This window comes from Pygoscelis adeliae, unplaced genomic scaffold, assembly GCF_000699105.1.
Source record: "Pygoscelis adeliae isolate BGI_AS28 unplaced genomic scaffold, ASM69910v1 Scaffold514, whole genome shotgun sequence".
Lineage (NCBI taxonomy): Eukaryota > Metazoa > Chordata > Aves > Sphenisciformes > Spheniscidae > Pygoscelis > Pygoscelis adeliae.
The window spans coordinates 463897-486802 of record NW_008824594.1 but is presented as its reverse complement, the minus strand read 5'-3'; the positions used below and the strand labels follow the sequence as shown (position 1 = coordinate 486802).

The window sequence follows — 22906 nt, the reverse complement described above, 5'->3', positions numbered from 1 at the left end:
TGTTTCAGTCCTTTACAGCAATGCATTTGCAGAGTAGTAACGGCATTTCCTAGTAAACTAACCCATATCAAAAGGCTGCTCCACAGCAGTCAAACCCTGTGATTAGTACTGCCATACCTCTATCCAGGCAAAAGTTTCAAGCATCTTCACACAATATAACCTCTGCTTTAGGGAAGTCATGTCTATTACTCAGGTACATCAGAGCTGGATCATGTGCATTAACTACATTCAGCACTTTTAGGATGCATTTAAGCAACTGTGCCTGGCCAGTTGGCCCATCAGATATCTCAGAGAAGGGCTGTGGCTACGTAGTGCAGAGTAACTGCAAAAGGTCTCTGCAGTAGGTCTACCTCTTTCTAGAAGAGCTGGTCTTCCTCAGCCTACAATATACAGTTGTTCAATCCAGTAATTCCTATCGTATGCCTGGAAATCCTATACAGCTACAGAAAAACATCAGACTTTCCCAAGTAGAGTACCTCCAGAGAAGAAAGAATAGTCTTCTCCATGGACAGTACCAGCAAACAGAGGATGATAAGCTCAGTGTAGCTTAGGCACTTGGTGACAACCTGACAGCAGAAAGGCTCAGCTTAACTCCTTGAGTAAGCCTTTGCCATCTTCCAAATCACAATAAAAATTCTCCTGCAAATAGTTCTGCTGGCTGAATGTGACACCAGGAGCTGACACTGGTGGCAGAAAGGAAGCATTCATTACTGTGCAAAGGAAACTTGATGTTGTGCCTAACTTGAGACCCAAAAGGATGAAACAATCAGACAATTAATGGCAGCACTACTATTTAAAATCCTGGCACATCTGAAATATGCCCTCAAGATGGCAAAAGGCTTGTAAAAATAGAAAAATTTGGTTTGACTGGGGAAGGAGAGGCGGAAGGTGGCTCCAAATCCCTTAAGAGAGAAAACCTGCCAGGGGAAAGGCAAGAACATATCTTGATGGCAACCACAGAGAATAAACATTTTTATTATGTAATGGTGAACTATTTAGACCACAACTAACTAAACCTCCTAGGAGTTTTACCTTTCCCCCCAAAAAAAAATGGTATTTTTTTGCTTAGCTAAATCTCCGTGAAAAATGTGTTTGGTCCTTTGAAATTTCTCATTTAAAAGACATTTTAGTGTAAATATAGCCTATTGCCTCTTTTTGAGAAAAGTAGTAACCAGAGCGCTTCTCCATTTTTCAATTGGTCATTCCAACACTATTAGTCCCAGACAGGGAGTAGTAGAGATTTGATATGGTAGAGTTTATTTTAGCTTTGTTTTCTAAAACACACAAAAAACCCTACATTGAGGCTTTCAGTCTTTTCAAAGTCCAGCACACGCCTCTGTAATCTTCACCACCGAATATCAAAATTATAGTCTGATCTTGGCTCCAGTGCATTGAAAACGTACTGTACCCTTAACATCCCTGTTGTAACTATGCTGAACACAAGAATTTATCCTTTTATATACATCTGATACAGACTTTCACTATAAAACTGTGGGGTTTTTTCCCCCTGTATGACAGAGTGCATGGCACAAACAGAATTCACTGGCTGCAACTTTTATTTTTGTTCTTCTCAATTAGTATTTGGGCATGCTAAATAAAACTCATTTAGCATGAAATTAAGAGCTACAGCTTGGGGGTTTAGTGGGGTTTTTTTTTTGACTAATTAGCATTTTACAATATTTCATATGTCACCATCACAGTTCCCCACAGACTTCCAGAACAGCCGAGTTTTCAATTTCTACAAATCAGATTCCTCACAGCAAACCATCACACCCAAAAATGACATTTTCAGTGCTATCTGAAAAATCATGTTCAGATCATCTGCTAAGCATTTTCTGGCAAAAGCAGATGTATAATTTTATTCTCCTGGGTTGTATTTCATGTTCTTAACCTCAAAATATCCCTTTCTTCACAAATCCCCACTCCTAAAAGTAATAGGAACTCACTCACTTGAGCAATATCCGCAAGTGAAAGGGGACGTCTGAGGAAAACTGAAAGGCCATCACAACATACATGTGCCATTGGAGAAAGTTACCCTTAATTCCAGCTTCTAATTTTTCACTTGCTTGACACTGCAAACTCTCAATATTATATTTGCATTTACATATATTTCAATGTAGTTGTCAGAACAGGAGCCAGAAATCTCGATGACATTTCTCTCTGCTTTCTTTCCAGTATGGCAACTGTAGCAGCGAGATTTTCTTTTTTCAGAATCAAAAGCTAGGAAGTACTTCTCCAGCTACAATTAGTTCTTACTGTTATTTTGGTAATATTTTGATGACACGGGTTCCTTTTTGGGATCATCTGCTTTTACATCAGTGTGCTCAGATATCTCAAAATCTGAAAACTAATTTTCTATACTTCAGCACAAACATGAATTCTTGTTTAACTAGTCAATACACATTAACATTTGCATTTCTTTTGAGAGTTTCCCCACTAGATTTCAATTTAGTCTCATGTTACTTCAACACCAGGTTGCTCAGTCAGGTAATTCACAATACTAGCCAGCGACTTCCACTTTTACTAAAGCTTGGAAGCCCCGTAAGCAAATTGAGCAATGAAAAACCAGCTCTATATGGACTTACAGATGTTTCTAGCAAAATCCCAATCTCCCCAAACAGTCTGCAGTTTCATCTAATTCCTCTCCACCAACTCAATCCATCCATTTCCTTTGTTTTCAGAATGCAAGAAAGAATACAGATATTTGACTGATATGGAATACCACATGTTTTAACTTAAAATACTAAAATAAAAGATTGGTTTAAACCTTGTGATAGAGTTTTGTTACTGTATAAGAGTTCAAATAAGAAAGAAGAATACCAGAAGAGTTATCCATAACTATCTCCTCACACTCTGCATCTTATTTAAATTCCTGACCATGACAGATTTTGCTACAGGATAACTCTAAACTTTTCTATCAGTTTGATTTTTTCAAGCTTTCACCAGGCATCCATTTTCTCCCACTGTATGAAAATTGAGTTACCTTTTCTAAAGCTGAAATAACATGAGCTCTTCTGTGCCGATCTAATATTTGGCCACTACCAGAAAGATGACTCAGTACTCCTCCTCTCCCTGGGTTTCCCCAGGCACTCCCACCAACCCCACTGCACTCACAGTTGAGAAAAGAAGAGTGAGCTTTCAACCAGCACAGCAAGATTAATCTGACCAGCAAAGGGTCTTTCTAGCCACCCACCACAACTGGCAAGAGGAGAGAAAACTGTCCAGCCAGGAACAGAAGATTCCTGCCTGACGGTGACAGCAGACAGCCACTAAACCACCTCAGCCACTTCACATACCTTCCCCCTTGCCACTCATTCAGAATGTCCAAATTTTTATGTTTCCTAATCAAATATCTTTATAAAGAAACCCAACCTTTCCATTTTTCAAGATTTTGTTTCTATTAAATCTCTAGCAAAGAAACATTTGTCTCGCTACAAGGTGACAAGCTCCCAGATACAATCCTCAACGTTGCTGATTCCTTACAGGAACCAGGACCTTCAGACACATTCATCGTGTATGTGCATAAAATCATGCTGATCACTCAGCCAAATGCACTTTGATCCCATACATATTGCATCTAGCTAATATGGAAGCATCATGAATTACTCCTGCGTCATAGTTACAGATGTACTTCGTCATCAGCAAATAGGTTTTTCACCCATCTCACTGCAGATAAGCGTCTGGGAGAGATACCTGCCTCTTGGATTACCTCATGCTTTAAAGAAGCAGCTACAGTTAGGACAAAAGCAGTAACACAGTAAAAAAAATTGCCAGTTCTGTCACAGTCATCATTTAAACAGCAATTCAATGGCTGAATTGCTTTAAACAAAGCAAACTAAAGCTCAGGGGAGAATATGAGGGGGCTTGTAGTTCAACACAAAGGCTGAAGAATTATATACAAGTACAAGAAAGTGTTCATATTTCCTCTAGCAGAGATGCAAAAATTTAACACAATTATGAACAGAACAGGCATTAATGCTAAACTTGTCTAGATTGGTCTGGACTGTTCACTCATTCTCTCCTTTTCCTTTTTTGTTTGGTTGTTTTGAAGTATCTTTGGAAGAATTAAGCCTTAGTCCAAAACCTGGTGAGTACATTCCCCATACCTATGAAATACTACAACCGATCATGGCAAAAAACTACCGAGTATGCACTGAAAGCTATTACACATATGGACCCCTGGACTGAAGTTCTTACTCTCTACCTACAGCTAGGCTTCAATGGACATGGAACTGCTCGTTTTTCTCATCTTTGATCCCACAGCATCCCTGCTGGCCGGAGCATCTGCTCAGCTAGCATATTCAAGAGGCAACAAGATGGAGAGGTAAGATAGAAAGGAGCGGAGAAAGAAGCATCTTCCTCAGCCCCAAGATTTTGTACTGGAAAAAAAGAAGTTTAGTTTCCTCAAGGAATGTGACTTTTAAAAAAAAAAAAAAGAAGCGTAAGGCAAAAGAGATTAAGCTAAACTAGGTCTTTTCAATATGTGGCAACAGAGGTCCCTACAAAAGAGGTTCGTTCAAACTATCTGTGTTTTGGCTTGCAAGACACATCAAATGCAAGTACAGACATCTGAATTTGGCCTTGGAGGAAGAGAAAGCTCCTGTTTACTCATTATGAGTTAAGAGCAAAGGCAGAAGACCAGCCCAGAAAGAGAGAAAGAAAAAAACAAAAACACAAAACAACCACACAAAAAAACACCAAAAGCCTGACTGACATCCATAGGGACTGCTAGGTAAGAACTGCAATAGGAGAGAGTCAGACAAAACAATTATTCACCCAGAAATTGCTCTAACCCTGAGATAGTTGCAACCCAGTAACTACAACTGTTGTAAGGCACATGTCAAGCCAGGGATGATCCCCACAGCACAAACTACTCTTCTTCCAGATCATCTCAGTCTGTAAAGATCCAATGTCTACTAGGCATCTATATTGGAATACTAGAAAAAAATTCTGCATCCTATAGAGAAGTCACAGTACCCTGCCTGTCTTCCCTCAGTATATGAGCTAGTTCTAGTTAGTGCAGCATTGTAAAACAAGATCTGACAGTAACTCAGGTATTTTTATTAAACAGAGTAACAGCTAATTCTACCAGCTCCAATAAATTGTTGGGGTTTGTTCTGGGTTTTTTGTGTTTTGTTTTGTTTTTTTTTAATTAAAAAAAAGCACTTTTACACATGGCAACTAAGGCCTCCTTTCTAACTTGTTTTTGGTTGTAAGAAAACGTATGGTCTTGCATTTGAGAGGAATATTCAAAACACCATGCTAACTAATCCAAATTATAAAGGACAAGGATGGGATTAAGCACTAGTTTATAAACATCTACATTACTCTGAATGTGAATTTGTTTTGGTGCTTCTTTAGGATTAAGTGGGAGGTACTGTACATTACAGTTAAATAGGAGCTTATCACTTCATTTTTGAATTTTTTTGAATGACCAAGTCAGGGATTTTTTTTAGGGTTTTTTTCACCCTTAACATAGATAAAAGCCAGCGATACACACCCAGAAAGATTTGCCATGGCAGCAAAATCACAGTGAATTATTTGGGTGCCCGACGCCTTTTCCACTGCCAGCCTTCTCTTCCCTCCCTCAACATCTTTTCCAGGGCTGCAGCACCAGCAAGTATTCAAGCACATTTGTGCACTTAAAACAAATACTCTTCTGGTTGTATCACGCTTGCCAGTATTACTGTGATTAGCTAAGGGAAAACTTCAGCCACAAGCTGAATTGTTTGCTTGGCTTTGTTTAGCTTTTAAATGGGCACACGCTCAAATGGCAGACTCAGCACATCACCCCTAGAGACGGGCAGTCACCTGCTCACACCCTGTCAAATGAAGCGTGAGGGCACACATACATACCACCACACTCAACTGGATCGTAATGACAGTACACAGTGCTAAACGAACATGCAAAAATTGGTATCATCTACCGAGAGCCCCAGCAAGCATCAAAGGAGCTAGGCTCCAAATTCAGAGCTTTGGACATCAGCTCTGACACTCCCGTATTTCAAGGAAGCATCCAGGCTAGAGACCGAGAGAAAAGAATCAGACTGCTTCTCATTGCTTATACAAAGTAGTATTAAAAGCCCAAGTCACTCCTGGGGAATTTAAGTTGAGGTTGTAGTGCTTACAATATTTACCCATACAACTATAAAGACATCAACTTTGTAAACGATCCAGAAGCAGAAATCACGACCTCTGTAAGAGCAGCTTCAGAACAAATTCTTTACTTCATGCCATCAAATATGGAAAAATTTACAGGGTTTATTTCATTATTTTACAGAAAAAATACCGAGGCTAACAGTAGGCAATTATTCTTTAATTCCTAGTTCTTCCTTTTATGCCTTGGAGAGAAGAACTAATATCTCCTCATTTCAAGTCTGACAATTGCTTGTCTCCAAGAATCAGAAAGATACACCTCAAAGAGCTAAGACTGCTACTGAAACATGGAAAGGAGGAACATGGAAATGGTACCATCCACTGTGGGAGGGTAAGGCGCAAAGAAAAACCCCACATATCCCTGAGAAACATCAAGATAAGAAAAAAACGTATTCATGCTGAAGAAGGTGCACAAAATTCCTATTCTTGACTTCTAGCATTCAAACTAAGCCAAATAAGTCTCATCTACTTTAGGGCTTCTGACCTTTGACAACAAGTTACTTTACACACACTTTCACCTATTTGGTGGTAGGAGAAGAAAGGAGTGGAATTACTTTCTGCTTTTTGAGTAACGTAAGGCTTCTGGAGGAAAAATATCGTACCCCTATGGAGATTAACACCAGGATATGACCCCCACGCACAATAGAGATGCAGGAAGAGGAGAACTCAGATAACCTTTGAATGCTATTTATAGGCAAACATCCCACTTGAACTCTTTTCTCCAAATTTCTAGCATTCAGTGGGAAACTGAGTCCAAATGGGCTGTAATTGCTTTCCTGAATCAGAAAAGGGCTGTGGCTCAGTACAGTACTCAGTGACTATCTGGGACAAAAAATTTGAAAATAATTCCATGTTTTCAAACAAAGAGCTAACAGTAAAATTTGAGAGCCAATAACATCATCAACTTAACCCAGAAGCCCATGGACTTTTAGTCCCCAGTTTATGCCAATCACGTATGGCAAAGCAAGCCAAAATACTGAAGCATTTTCAGAGGCTGACCAAGTGCACCACTTCTTTAAAAAAAAACCACCACCCTAATGGTGTATAGCACAGACTAGTGTATAAATTCATATTTCAAGCTGAACATTTGAGAAACTGTTCATAAAACCTCCTCTACCTAAGAAGATCCACAGCCTTTCAGCCTACTGTCATTACATACACGCTGCATAACAAAACATCCTGAAAATAAGATTTATAGAGCACAAAACAACCAAAACTCAGGACGCTACAGCCTTCAGAAAGAAAATAAGGAATTTATTTTACCATGACCCAACTTGAAGAAAGAACACACCCATCTACTGTTAATGCATTAGAAAAAACCACTCCTCTACCAGAAGAGCGCAGGGGACTCATACCATCACTTCTTTTATTCTTTGTGGCATCCTCCTGAAGTTCAAAAATTAAAAGGGAAGAGGACACAGGTGCATCAAGAGATGCACTTTCACCTAGGTACCTGTCTCTGAAGCTCTGCTTCTTCAGATGGAGTTTTTGTCCATCAGAAGTTACAGAATCCAACATGTGGCACCGCAGAGCACAAGTTTTACTGAGCTGCGTCAGAGCACAATGCAGAGAGAAACTGTAAGAAGCATTAATCCAATGGATAGCTTCTGGATGGAGCTGCTTCAGATAGCAAGCATGGAAAAGTCTGACCAATTAAGATTTCACTAAAGCAGACTTCTTCCATTATTTCTCTCCAGGTCTTTGCTCTTATCTGCCTGAAGGCTAAAATAAAGTTGTTCTACCTCTTATTCTATCTCTACAGTCTAGGAAGATCAGGCAGTGGGTGTGCTCACTATAAGAGAAGGCTAATAGCCAAAAGAAGAGCCACATTGCAAGTTTGTCCTCTTTTCATTTTCATCTTCCTACATGCTCCTTTCCCTATAGAGACTTCCAAAACATGCTGCTTGCTTGGTTCTGGCAATACAAGGCAAAGCCAGCTGGAAGTCAGGCCAGGTTACTTAGAATATTCTTGCTCACTGTGACCCTCCTGTTACTCAAAAGCCATGTAATTCTTTGAAAGCAAAGATAGAATTTTAGCCTTTATAATGATGCAGATTCAAGAAGGTTTTTTAAAGGACATATGCAAACAGGAGTGTCAGCAAATATATATATATACACACACACAGAAATAATCAACTGCACAAATACAGAATAATTCGTTCAGGTAGCAGTTCTTCAGGAAAGTATTGGTAGATTTAAAGTCAAATTCAACTTGTAAACTAACATTTCTCCTGCAAAAGGCAGACAACAAACTGAGATGTATAAACAAAAGCACAGCTTGCAGGACAGATGAAATAACACTCCTACTCTCCATGCATCAATAGAGCTCAACTTGAGTAATATGACTAATTTGGGGCAACAAGCTATAAAGAACAGAGATCACGTACAGAGACTCCAGAGAACAAGAGCAGATGAAAGTCTAAACAACATGAGTTAAGGGCAAAGAAAGATTTGATATTATTTAGCCTAAAAAAAAAAAAAACTGAGGAAGATAACAGTCTGCAAGTCAGTTCTAAGGATGGCTGCATTGAAAAAGGGAACACTGAACTTGGATATGATGCATTAAACAAGCAGCCAAAGCAACTCCACTAAAAAAAACACCGATTGCTTTACTACGACAACCTTCTTCCTTCCCTCGTGAAGCTCTTCCAAAGCAGCTTAGTGCCCCCTTCGCCCCCAAGTTACATATTTCAGCATGTAACACTGAGGACTGATAGAAAAACCCTCTCATCCTAAGGATTGCACTTGGCTCGGCATGCCGTGGAGCTTCCAGCACTGGAGACAGTTTGTCTAAACCAGTTCTTAAAGCCACCCGTCAGGAAAGGCACAAGCACAGATGAATTTGCCTGGGGAAAAGGAAGAGAAGGAGATAAAACTAGATCTAATGAGATTTCTTTCAGCTCTATTTTTCAAAAAGTTTTAAGAAGCTGTACAGAATTTGAGGAAAAGGTGATGGCTACATGACAAATTAGTAATCGCTGTTTTAGAGATAATGTTTTGTTACACAGAGAAAGTCATTACAGACCTGCACTGTGCCTTTTGTTCGCACAGCAAGTATTTTCTTGACAGATACAACGAGGATAAATTTGTGCAATGCAATAATTTTTTTTTTTTTTAGAGTTTCCTACAGTATTTAAATACTTCACATTCACAGAGAATATAAACTCCATTTTTGTGCAAGATGCTTAATGTACTACAGCTTGTTTTAAATCAAGGTATTTAAGTTCTTTCAAATTTCTTAGCTTTCAAAATAAGGCAGAAAATAATTTGTAACAGGCAATGAAGGCGCTCATGACCCACTGCAAAAGCAGCCACTTGCTTCCATAAGTAGAATCAAAGATGAGTGGCAGTATATTTTACATAATTTTATTCTTCATTAATCTGGTGAAAACTAGCTTGAATTTCTAGAAATAAGCAGAATTTGATCATTTATGTTATGCATATACTATATTATCATTTGTATTACTAGAAACTTGTTTATTGTAATTACTTCCTAAATATATAATAGTAATATTTTGTCAAAGGTGAGTTACCAATAGAAAAAAGTAACAGATTCACTTGTTACACCATATACTGTAAAGTATTAGTGACTCAGTATGGTCTGTTGCTTCTGACCCTTAAAAAACCCAAATATTTAATACCATTATAAAACTGATAGAAGAACAATGTATCATAGGTCTGCCAACAAGAGCTCAGTCAATTCCTCTCACGTGTCCCGAGGCACTTGTCACAGCTCACGAACCAGTTAGTTTAAGCAACTCTTTATATAAGAGGTAGCAAGCAGCCCTGCTTCCTATATAACCGTGTTACATCTGACAGTATACTTCCAATCAGCCCCAGAAGGGGTGGCTACCCAGACTACCAACCTGATTTACCAGTCTGTCTAGTACGGAGGTAAGTGCCTGGCACTAGTTACTGCCACCACACTTTGCCACAAAGTTACAGAACATCAAAAAAATTGGAATCTGAGTGGGGAGATTCAGATCCGATCTTCTGCACACTATGAAGCACTCACTTAATACTCAAACTATGTTCTGAGCGCTTCTAAACTCTGGTTTTATCATCACGTGCTAAGGAAACTACATGACTGACAAATGCAGAAAATCAAAAATGTGAACTTAAAATCCAAGTCTGTGTAACTGAGTTTTTTTAGTAAACTATTAAGAGAGTCTTCTTGCAGGAGATACAAGCAAGAGACACAGGCTTTTCTACCTCCTCACTCCTTCCTCACTCTCCTGATACACTTAGGGAGAAGAATTACATTTTGATGAACTCAAGCTTGCAAGCGTAGTAACTGCTTCATTTCACAAGGTTAACGTCTACGCTCCCCTCTGACACAGGCATCACAAAGAAAGAATCATACCAGTAGCCACCTGGTTAGAGAGAAAGCACGCACATGAAAGAAACAGAAGAACACCACGCTCAAATAAGATACATTCTGTGACAAGACATTTGGGTCAACAGCAATATTTACCAGGTATTAGCTTTAAGAGGACTGCTGTTCAAGCTAGTGTTCTGTTTTTTTCTATACCTGATGAATATTATAGACCCACATAACTAGCTTACCTGCAATATTGCTATGCAAGACCTTTATTTACCAAATCTAGCACAAACCTCAAGACAACCAAAACAAAAGTTTGCTTCAGTGTACTGTCAACAAACAAGAGTCTTAGTAGCTGTCCCACAACAGACCCCTTGTACCCTGTAAGGGGCACCAGCTCCCCAGTACAGACGGCAGTACCACACAGCCAGCTCTAAGCCGACTGCCAGCAGCAGCACAAAGCCCAGTGTAAGCTTCTGCACCCCGCTGCAAAGCCTGAATGTGATTATTTTCACTTTGATGGATGAAGGAAGCATACATGTAAAAAAAGAGGAGGATCTCCTCTTGGTACAGGCTAAATACCATCTCAATTCAGGCATTACGTAGGACTGTCAATAAAGCACTGCTTCTTTTCTCCTGCCCAAACCCTCCCTACTTTCCTTCTTTGGCTGATGCTAGTCCAAGCACAAATATAACAAGAAGTCCTGAAAAAAAAATACTGAACAGAAAGAAGTTTTTAACCAGGAATATCCCCATATTGGAACAGTAGTAACAAAGGGGATTTTACCTTGCAGAAGAATCCAACTTGCATGAAAAATAAAATATGGCAGAAGTAAAATAGAAAGGAGAAGTACGAGTTAATAAAAAAAATATATCCAGGACTTCGAAAAAAATCATGCTAAAAGGAGAATTGCACAAGTTGTTTATGGTACAGTCATAAAGCACTGGCTGATTAACAATGACCTCTGAGATATATATAGACAGAGAGAGATATATATAGAGAGATAAATATGCAGACAACTTAAGAAATTGAGGATTACCCTGGCCAATTTTAATATTTCACAAATTAAAACTTGTAACTTTTTATCTCGTCTCTTCCCGCTCCCCATCCCTGCTGAGGAAAAGTTAAAATCTCAGAATCATCTTTGCCAAAGAATTCCAAAAGCACAGCATTCAGATCTGGTAAGATAACTTAGCTGTCTCTGATACCTAAAAGCATCAGTTTAAGTGTTATGACAATGAAACTGTTCTTCACAGCAAAATCTAACTGAGAAAGAGCCAAAAAATATGAAGCTGGTACATTTAACGTACTTTCAAAGTATGGAAGTTAATTTGACTAAGAGCAGGATTAGACTAGACTTCTAATCTAAAAGCCTACGAGATTAGAAAAAAATATTTAAATCATGCAAAACCTCAGAGAAATATAATATTAATAATTCAATTACATGCACAAAATTCAGACAGTTTATCCAACTTACTCAAAAGCACAACACATCTGTATGTTTCACATACCATATATTCCTTCCCACTCTGAATCTTTAGATGGTAAAGAAAGAAAATGAGCAAGTCACTGTAATGTGCCAGTATCCCAAAAGGCAAGTTTTCCAGTTAACAAGACAGTGGTGATTTTAGTAATAGCACAGCTTTGATCTCTAAAGAAACGCCTAGAATGAAGCCTATTTGAACTTTCTTAATGAAAACTGTTTCTCTTATTTGATCCGTATACTGCATCCAAATAACACCAATAATCCAATAACAAGTATTTCAGATCAAATCAAATTAGGGTGAAAAGCCTCTCTTTTTTTTTTCCCCCCTAAAAAAACAGTCAAAATAGTTGGACTAAGGTAAGGCTTTTGCCATGTTGAAGGTGGCTAAACACACTTCAAATTTGATATTGCTACATTTTTACAATGAAGTTCCATCTTTGCTCAAATTCCAGCAATCCTCTCTCGGATTCCCCCCAATAAAGACTCTGTTTTTCTTTTTTATTCAAGAACACCGATACAGATCTAGAAATGTATTTGTTACATTCCACGAGCACAGAGGTGCAGCCATTAAATTGACAAACATGTATCATCCATTTTTTGCAGCCCTCAACTTCTACAGTTTGAAGTGGAGCTTGGATAACCCTTCAGAAGTGAAGTTTCTAATGGATTAGGTGCCCGCCTCCATTTAAATCACAAGTTACTCACTCAGCAGCCCTAAGAAAAGAAACACCAGGTCCACACATGAATCTTATTGATCATAAACAACGTGATCAAAGAATTTGTCTAGCCTAGTCTCTGACACTTTCCAAGGGGTCTCCCGGATGCAGGATGAAAGCAAGCTGTGCATCTTTTGAACTGTTCTGGTAGACCACAGCTCACTCCCTGGTAGTGCTGGATCACAGGTCTAATCTTGTCACATTCAACCCTCTAACGCTGGGGAAAACAAATATAATTTACTTTATTTTAATCAAAAAAACCCCTTGCTGTTAGTGAATAATGAATGGGTTTGGTCACATCACACACACAAAAAAAGCTTGTTTGGTCAACAGCTTGGCAACTGGGTAAATATAGAGATACACATACACACATTGGAAAGCATTCAATTTTACAATTGCTGAATCTCACTCTATCCTTTCAGTCTATCCTAAAGCAGGCAGATTTTATCTGGGCCCATTCATATTTTGACCTGTGTTCTGTATTTCCACTAAGTAGGTGATTACTTCCACTTTTTGCCTCGCCCGGTTCCAGAATACACAACCTGTTCTGCCCCCCACTTCATCCTACCAGCTTTCCAACGAGCAGTATCAGGCCCTCATGCCTGAATCAACTACTGAAATTCACCACGTATTAACAGACACTTGTTATTAAAACTAGATTTCTCTTTCACCATTTTCAAATTATTAAATGCAGTGCGACTTTGGAGTCTCAAATACACCAAGCCATCTATGTGAGGGACTCTAGTCACCTTTAATCTTTTATTTCAACAGAAAAGAAGGATGTATATAACTCCGCTCCCTGTCTGAACATAAGGATGGACTACTCACATCTGTTTCATTAAGCAAACCCTTGGCTGAACATGGCTCCTCTCCAAAATACTCTGATTTTCCTCACAAGCTTCTTATAAACAATAGTAGGACTTCTGAAGAACTCACTGCGAACAAAACTCCTCCTTGTGTAGATACTCAACAGGAACACCAAGTGCTCCAATGCTAGACAAAGAGGTTTTTTACCACTTTCTCCTGCATCTATTTTTTGATGCTTCATTGTCAAAGTGCTTCAATGTTCAGATTGAGAAGGAACATGCTCAAAAGATCTGCTGGTAAGGATACAGGCACCCAAGCTATTTTCTCAATTTAAAAATCAGTTCAGTAACATTCTATGTCACTTCCTAGAAAACTCAGCAAAACCATGCTGAAACACTACGAACAGGGTATTTTAACTGCAGGGATTAACATTTTGACATTTTACAACTTTCTGTGGAATTCTGTGTTTTGGGTGCAGAATAGACCAAAGGGGCATCTGGGATTTGTATTTGACCACACACTTCAACCAACACCTTTCTCTACCCTCTTTAAGAAACAACCTGTACTCCAAAAAGAGGACTGCGCTACATAAGCAAGTCATTTTCCCTTCCTGATGCCTATAAAAGGCAGGACCAGAAAATGAAATGGCTTTAACCTGTCAAACTTTCCCCAGCTCTTTGGAGGTGAGTTTGCCCTTTTAAGAATGTGTGTTGAGGGACCGACTGAGGAACCTGCCAGGAAGAGCCAGAGCTCTGAACGCTATAACCATTCATTCACAGCAGCAAAGAGCTCTCATCCTCCAGCAGTCAACTAAAAAGGAAAGTCCCTAAAAAGGAAATTTAATAGGCAACCTTACTGAAGGCCCACAGAAGAACCATGATTCTTCAGAGCTGGAATATTATTTTAAGAAATCAACAGTACCCTAATTAACAGTGGAACTGAGTGTTTCTAGTGCAGAACATGAATCCACTGTCAGAATACTAAGAATCTGTTTAATTACAGTCTGAAAAACGGAAACATCTCCAAACAGTACAGTTCTCTTTCCATAGGTTATTTTACCTATAAATCCCTTCTTTGCTACTAGGAGTCAAACTGAAGGAAGGTATACAAAAGACTTGGTTTGTTTAGGATAAGTTCCCAAAGAACAGGATTCAATTGTTTTAATTTATCTTCAATTTCTGAAGATGAAAACAACTCATATTTATGACATTCATAGAACAGTGAAGTCTCTCGGTCTTCAGAATGTAAAACTAGTTTTTTTGTGAAATAATACAATCACTGATAGTTGTTTAAATATAGCTGTTCATTAACAAAGTGCCTGTGCTTTGCTTAAACAGATTACAGAAGGAAATATCGTCCAAACTAAAGCTAATCAGCCAGGTTTTCAGAGGACCTAGTAAACATACAGAATCTAACCTCTAACCACTGTTTGTGTGTACGTGGATATGTATGTATGTGTATACTTGTTGCTATGTTAAGGGGGGTGAGGCACAACCCTCTTGCTAAAAATTCTACTTAAGGTTGTCACCCTCGGCATCCAAAGCCACAAAATATTTTAAGTCCTCTTGGAAACAGAATACACAAGCTGAACTGCAAAAAAAATATCCAGCACACTTATGATGGGCAAATACAATGTATAGAAACATTTTTAAGCAGTTCAACTACTCTCTGGCCTCTACACTTGCACATGCAGGCCTAACTGGCTCTCAAATCAGGACAGCTACTTAAAAACAAAACACCCACAAATCTTAAAGAATGCAATGGTTGAAAACCGCTTCTGCATAAGCAAACTGAAGAAGAACATCCCATCTGACTGCAGTTGCTAGAACTTACCTTCCAGAATTAATAAACAGCATGTCCATGTGAGATCTGAGCATTAAAGGATTCATGAAGAATGAGCAAAACCAGTTTTGCAAGTCATACTCATTAAGATCCTAATGACACAGCCAGGAACCCTGCATGTGAGAAACCCTAAGAAATCTGAGACACTAAATGCAAGACCAATTTTCCTCTAGGTTGTAAGTTAGGATCAAGCCTCCCACAGGAGAGGGGATCATCACAACGAAGACCAAGCTACCCTGGAAACCACCTCATACAAGGCCGTAGCTAAACTGCTTGTTCGAGCAATAGTTCTGCCATCTACTTTTGCAAGCTAACTTTAATGCTGGGGACTAAAGTAACAGGAGAAATCACTTGCTTTTGCCAAACTGCAAAACAATACAAAGTCCCAACACCAGGCCAGTTTGTTTGTTCCCATGATGGAAACCTAGAAGCTCACTGAAGGTTAGAAAGGGTATTTTCAGCCAAACCAGCCAGAGAAATCCAGTGAAGATACTACAACATCTCCCGGAAACACTAGCTTCTTTTTCAATCACCTTCAAATTATGGCTTTTATTAATAAACTACCAGATTCTCAGTGTCTCCTTTAGGTTAGCCTAATGATATTTTTAGTGTTCAAATTCGCAGTGGGAAAGACAAGTACTGCTTAACTAGAGGACTTTCTCAAGAGTGTTTTCAGTCTTTTGCTCTCACACATTCATCAAATGGCATTATTTTGTCCAGTCTTTTGAGAGAGGGAGATGGAGCCCCCAGACAAAAGCACTCTTTCTTTGATTTGCTCTTCTTTCCAGATTCCTTCTGTTCTGCTCATTTTCTACATCCCTACTCCAAGCACTCTGGGAATCAAAGCATGGAAACCTCAGATTAAAAACAAACCATGGGGGAATCAAAGCAGGGAAACCTCAGATTAAAAACGAATCATTTAATCCTGCGGACAAGTGGCCAACTACTGCTTAGAAATCTAAAGAAAGCATTCTCCCAGGCATTACAAGAAGCAATGGTACCTCCTAGATCTGTTAAATACCATGAAATCATTTTGAACACTGCAACCCTAGATGTAAGCACATACCTCAGAGACTGACTGCCCTCATAACATTAGCCATCAGACATCTCCACTGACAATTTATCAAGCTAGCAATAGGTTTTAGGACGCACCAGTCATCAGGTACACAAGAGAAACTGCAACTGATTCTCATTTTAAAGGGTGCTTAAAAAGGGATCAGATTATTCAAATTCTGTTAGACTATTTCTGGGATAGTCCAGACACTATCTTCCCTGCAAAGCAAAGTTTGGTCCCCAAGAGTTATAGCAGGTTAGAATAATTTTAGGGGACCACCTTTGATTAGGCTGCTGCAACTTTCTGCTGACAAAAGCTATGCTATGCTGTAAGCTCGGTTTTTTTCAAATTCAAAATGCAAAGAGAGCCCAAAGCCCGAGTCCCTTGCCCCCTTTCCTTCCTCAGAATGAAGGTCTCCTTTAGGACTGTACATAGCTTTACATCTAAACACCTGCAAATAAATGCTATTTTATCTAGCTCTTAAGTGTGTTCAAAGCTAAAGTCCGAAAACTCCAATTTCAGCACACTACTACTAGTCTGAGTATGCACCCATAATGATCAAACAGGGTTTGTTTCAAAGCAGGGTTTTTACATCTTTTTGCCCTTGGAATTTTGAAACTGACAAATAATTTCCAAATCCATTGCAAACACCTGAGTCACAAACCTTAGAAAGACTTATATTAGTCAAACTTCCACTATAAAAGTAACCAATGTAGTGGCACTATGTTCATCTAGTCTAGTTCCAAAACATGAACATTAAATATGTATTTTCCAACAATCATCTCAGAACTACAGAATGGAAAATATTTTTGTGAAAGTCAAACAGAGAAGCAAGTATTTCACCTCTAAATTTCTGGAGTAATGAATTAATAATTATATATTGACCAAAGCAGCAGAAAAAATGTCATTTTAGCAAGTCTACTTCCTTCTATTCTCTCCCCTTTAATCCTCCCTCTGGTAACACATGTAATCTCATCTGATCAATGAAATACCATTTAATTCAAATTAACTTTTCTAACTTTATATGTACAGAAAGAGTGGACCAAGCAACCCTCAACACCTGTAAGAATTATGAGCTTGTTTTCCATTTTCTGCTCCCTATCATCATGGTAAATTTTCAGACTTGTGAATATTTCACTAGGGTCAAAATTTACAGGTTGCCAGATCTGTGTGCAAGTTAGGTTCAGAAAAAAACTACACAAAGAATGTACCTGCTGCCTCCAGTAAGGCTTCTAGTCTTGCTTGTGTTTCTGGATCCACAGTTCTCAAGTCCGCACCTTCTGCAGCACTCGATAAGAATAACTCCGACGTGGTTTTAAGTACTGGGTTATCAAGATCTTCTTGGTCCAAAATAAATGATTCAACCTGTTTGCCAAATTAGAAAAAATAATTTTACCATTTTTGAAGCTTTATACTAAAACTAAAATATTAGAAAAAACACAAAATAATTAAAATGTACGATCATAATCATGTTTTAACTGTACAGATTATAGGACACAACCATAAAAATCATCTGGTCAACTCACTGAAAAGGTACTTGAAATCACAAAGGAAAAAAACTCTACATGAAAAACATATTTTTGTAAAAATTACAATTAACAAGATCTTAAACTATAGCAGATTAAATATTGAAAAAATGTTGTGCATGTTTGGACAGTTAACCCCCAAAACAGACTGCCACAAGAGGCTGTAGCGTCTTTGTCACCAGAATTCTGTCTACCTTGTTATTAAAATACAGCTGTCGGTAATGACTTTGGTATAGCTGAACCTATCCGAGAGCCAGGGAGGGACTGAATGGTTTGCCGAGATGCCTTTCAGTTTTATTTTAAAAGTAATTTCAACTAATGTAGCACAAGGATTTTGTTTGTTTTGAGTAGAAACATGACAGTTGACTAAAATTCAAAACGAAAACATCTGTATCCAAGCTGGCACTTAGTATTACCCCAGCCATTAATGTTTTCTAGACAAGAACAGATACGTTGAACAATTAAGCAAGCAGGTATTCCAACTGAACAGCAATAATGCTGTCCCCACCAGTGGCCCACATGATCTCCAAATACAAGCTCATGGAATTACTCAACATAACACACTGTAGTTTTATGACAGCTTGCCAGAGTAAACAAGGAGGATACCTGACTCATACTCTAATGAGAGCAGAACATTTCAGAATCTGTCCCACGTTCAGACATAATTTCCTCTATTTTCAGTAATATTTTAAGATAAAAACACTATTTCATAATTAGATGTTATCTGTTCAACACTATCAGCGCCTTAAAAATGCCATAGAAGTGAGACACGCTCGTTATACAACCATTGCTGCCCTTTCCCACTTCATGCCCCAGTCTCACCTTCCTTTCTCTGTTTGCCCCTAATACTTCCCCCTATCTTTCTCACGCCAGCAGTAAACTATCATCATATTCAGCCCTATCACACAACACCCCACAACACCTTAAGAAAGGGATCGTTTATACTTCCAAAAAAAAAAAATCAAACCAGGCCATCTGCAAACTTATTAAGTGCCCCATTGTGCAAAGAATGTTAACGTGAGGCCGGAGAGCTCCATAGAGCACTGCTATTTAAGAGCAACTTGGTTAATTTCTTCCTCTTTTTGATATGTAAATGTTCTGTAACATTATCCCCTGGCGTCCAAGCCAATCCGTGGGTGCCCCGTGAAATGCAGTGTTAACATATGAATACAATGGGCACCAGGGAGAAAGAGTGGCTTTTAGGAACACAGAACATGAGTTCCACATCTCAGTGGATATGCATGATATCGGCTAGTTTATAGGTATTATATCTTGTGTGCCAAGGCACAAATATTAAAGCTAAGACAGCAGGCTATGATTTACAGCTTGAAGAAGCAAGATTTCTAGATTAGTCCAGACAACGGTCCTAAAATAAGAGAACTGTCACTGTGAGAAAGAGTTGAGCATTAAAGGAGCAGAAAATTAGTGACCTAAACCAGTGATACACATTTTTACCACAAAGAGCAGCTATTTACAACTCACAGCAAAATGCATCCCTAGAGTAAGACTCCCCTCTGCAGAACTCAAATTCCAGGTTACGTCCATCTAGCCAGCTTAAGGACTCCCTGCTGGCATAAGCTCTGATGCAAAACTGACTCCTGGAAAAATTCACCCTTATCTACAGGAGTACTTCAGCGTTTTTCATTTTCTCCCCCGAGACTACACAAGGCACTCTGCCTCACCAATATATTAGAAATATTATTCCTATTGCAACAATGTTTGTGTGACCTGGTGACCAGCAGAAAAATCCCACTGTGTGCATAAGTGACTGTTCGTTATACAGAGTTGAGAACTACATACAAGAAATTTTATTACATACTAATGGACTTTTTTTTTTCCCTTTTCCAATTACACCACTAAATTTAACAGCAGTCCTCCCTTTTGGAGACATACCAAAAGGGGTAAAAATGCTGCCCGCCACTGAAGCAACTGCACTTATGACCAACAAATACTGCAGAGCGTTCAAAGTGCCTTCTGGCAAGCCTTCACTGTCAGCCTCAGGAACAGCCCGACAACACCCAGGCAAAGGTAAGCACATCAGCCTTGCATCGACCTTCCAGAAGCTGTCCCACTGCGAGTTTTAAAACTCCATTTTTTGACACTTCGGTAAAGATATGGACCGTCTTCTCCTCGACTGCTGCCACCCCAAGCTCACTTGTATGTACTCACAGGACATTACCTGCAACAATACACCTCCTGAACCTAAATCAGTGTTAATTCACCATTGACAAACACTATCAACTTGCGAGGAACTTCCCCCTCTCCCCCCAACAGGAAGTACATTTTGCTTACAGGAACCTCTGAAAAAGTCTTTTTAACACTGATTATGCAAACACTACTTATTAAAGTGAATTACAGATACAGTTTTTACAGAGGGTACAAGCTGTGTAGTATTGGTGCAGTCTGTTCTTTTCACCGCCCTGCAACTCCTACTGCCTTTCAGCTCTTCTTTAGGTTTGCAACTGTACTTCCAGAGTCCTCGCACATTTAAAGTCTCACACAAAAATCTTGCTTCATATACAGTATGTTCATCTTAGTTTTATATTACAGCAAGAAAAGGCAGCTGCTTTCATTATTTCTGCACATGTTGAGCATCAATTTTTAGTTTTTGTTTTGATTTTTAGTAAGAGCTTAATAACATAGCCACAATACAAATATAACTTAAGTGTGAAAATACTGAAAATCCATATGCAAAATGTTAAAATAGCTGTACCATTGCCAGTCTCCCAGAACAAGTTCCAATGCATTTTCAAGTCAGAACGTCTGACATTTCTGTAAATCGATGCAGTTTCTCACACAATAAGACAAGGCTAGAGAGGATGAACAGTTGGATACCTTATTGCTAATAGCAGAGTAAGAAATTACCTAATCAACCAGATGTCTCTTGTGAATTGACCTGCAATGATCACATACTAACAATAATACTAATAATAATTAAAAAAAAAAATCGAACTACCCCAAATATATCAAGCAAATTTTACTTTTTAAACAAAATAAACTTCATTAAAGAAAACAAAACACACGATATTTCATGTTAGCATTCCTGGAAGACTTAATACACTGCTCATGTTGCAAAATTTAGGCACTCTGCTCTATCCTAATCAGATCTGTAGCAAAGTGATAGAGTAACCAGTCACTGTGCTATTTTTGGATTATTTTGCGGGCTGCTTTGGGCAGTTAATAAGCATCTTACTTGGTAAGGCTCATTAAGAACACATGGATTCAAGACATTGTTCTAACTGCTAAAACAATTGCGACTAGGAATAATTCCCAATCAAAAACCAAAAAAGCTGCTGGCTGCATGGGACCTGAGGACGGGGCGCTGAACATCAGCGCACTCATCTACATCGGCGTGTTTCACGCTCACCCACAGGAATGAGGGACCTTTCCTGAAGTTCTGCCAAGGACTGCAGCAGCCCCACAGCTCTGCAGATCCAGTTACACCACTGGTTCCTCCCTCCATAGCAGCCACATTCACAGCTATTTGGACTCAACTGCATCAGTATTTATATGTTAATGCCATGATTGAGTTTACCTCAGGTCAGGGGTATGTAAAGGCAACTTTGCAAGCATTAATATCAGGACTAACACTAGCAATTCTTGCAAGATGGGCAATGACATACAGGGTTAGAAACACATTTCTAATAGTAAGTCTAAACTGATCTTTCCTACACTGCATTACTGCAAAAAAGTACTTTGCCCAGAATAGCCCGGACCTGCTCACAAATAGCCCATTACTGACACAGGCTACAGACGATGGAAAAGCCTCCTGTTGTAGCTGTACCAGCACCATTCTCTCCTCCTCCTACTGCAGACAAGGGCAGCAGCAGAGACGGCCCGTTCTACCTTCTCCTTCCATTTGTGCCAAACTAGCACCTCTGGGAAGACTATCTTTACAAAAAGTGTTGATAGGAAAGAGAAAGCTGCTATTAAATAATTTCCTTAAACTTGCATTTTCCATATACACCCCAAGCTGGGAACACTTTTCTGGGGTAACAACGCTCCTTCCTCTGTGTTTGTGGAGTGTCTACAAATAACGAGGACCCAAGCCCTCGACTGGAGCTCCTAAACTTTGATTTATCATGCAAATAAACGACTACCTGATTTTCTCTTTTGTGTTAGGTAACCCTTCCTAATTATTTCTATAACAATTCCATTTGGACTTATGTCTAAATACGTCTGAATATATGCACAGGGACCTTGGCTTCCTTAAGGCTAATATAGGCCTGTAGATCAGGCTGAAAGTTCATACCTATGAAGCTGAAATAGATCATCTACATTTAAACTATTTTCATTCCATAATTAACAAGATGTGCAACACTGTATTAGGATCACACTAGGAAGATGTTGTGGTTTTGTCTGAAAAACCCAGCCTCTGACAGTTTATGTTGTCATGTTCTTTATTACACTGCATGCCAACATCTGATTACTACTTGTAATCCTGCTCTAGAACTTTTGGGGAATACGGAGAGGACATCAGATACCATAACACTAAATGAAGACTGAAAATTAGTTTGTATTTCAAATTTGATATCAAACCCCTTTAAATTCCATAAAGGATGTCAGCTTCAAAACTATTAAAAATAATTATTCCAAGGATAAAGTGAAGGACTTCGTCACTGACATGGCACTCTTAGGAGCTTCCTGTGACAAGTGCACCACTACGCCCCGGGTGTAGACTTTTCACACCAGCAAAAGGCCTGCCTTTGGGTTACCTTAATATGTACTTTTCAACACTGTCCCCCCCTCCCCCAACCCAGCCGTGCCAGTCAAACATTTTTGCACCTACTTAAGGTATCCTCCTGGCATTACTGTTTCAGTTTCAAGAGATGGGGTAAAAGGAAGAGGGAAAACCACACACACAAATGCAGGTATTTTCACAAAACCTTTCAGTGGGACCTCAGTACACTGCCCTTTCTTGGCACTTCAAAGCTAGAGAAAGAAAAGAAACATTTCAGAGAAGTACTTCAGAGTCAGTACATAGGAACAACATATAA

At 39.0% G+C, this 22906-nt stretch overlaps 1 protein-coding gene across 1 annotated transcript in view; it reads right to left on the bottom strand.

Annotated features, from left to right (window-relative positions):
* ANKHD1 (ankyrin repeat and KH domain containing 1) overlaps positions 1-19454 on the bottom strand; it is a 106716-nt gene extending 87262 nt beyond the window's left edge. The window contains 2 exon segments of the mRNA XM_009322292.1: positions 17595-17748; positions 19449-19454. Of these exon segments, the coding sequence (XP_009320567.1) occupies positions 17595-17748; positions 19449-19454 (160 nt within the window).
* Positions 19455-22906: the final 3452 nt, after the last annotated feature.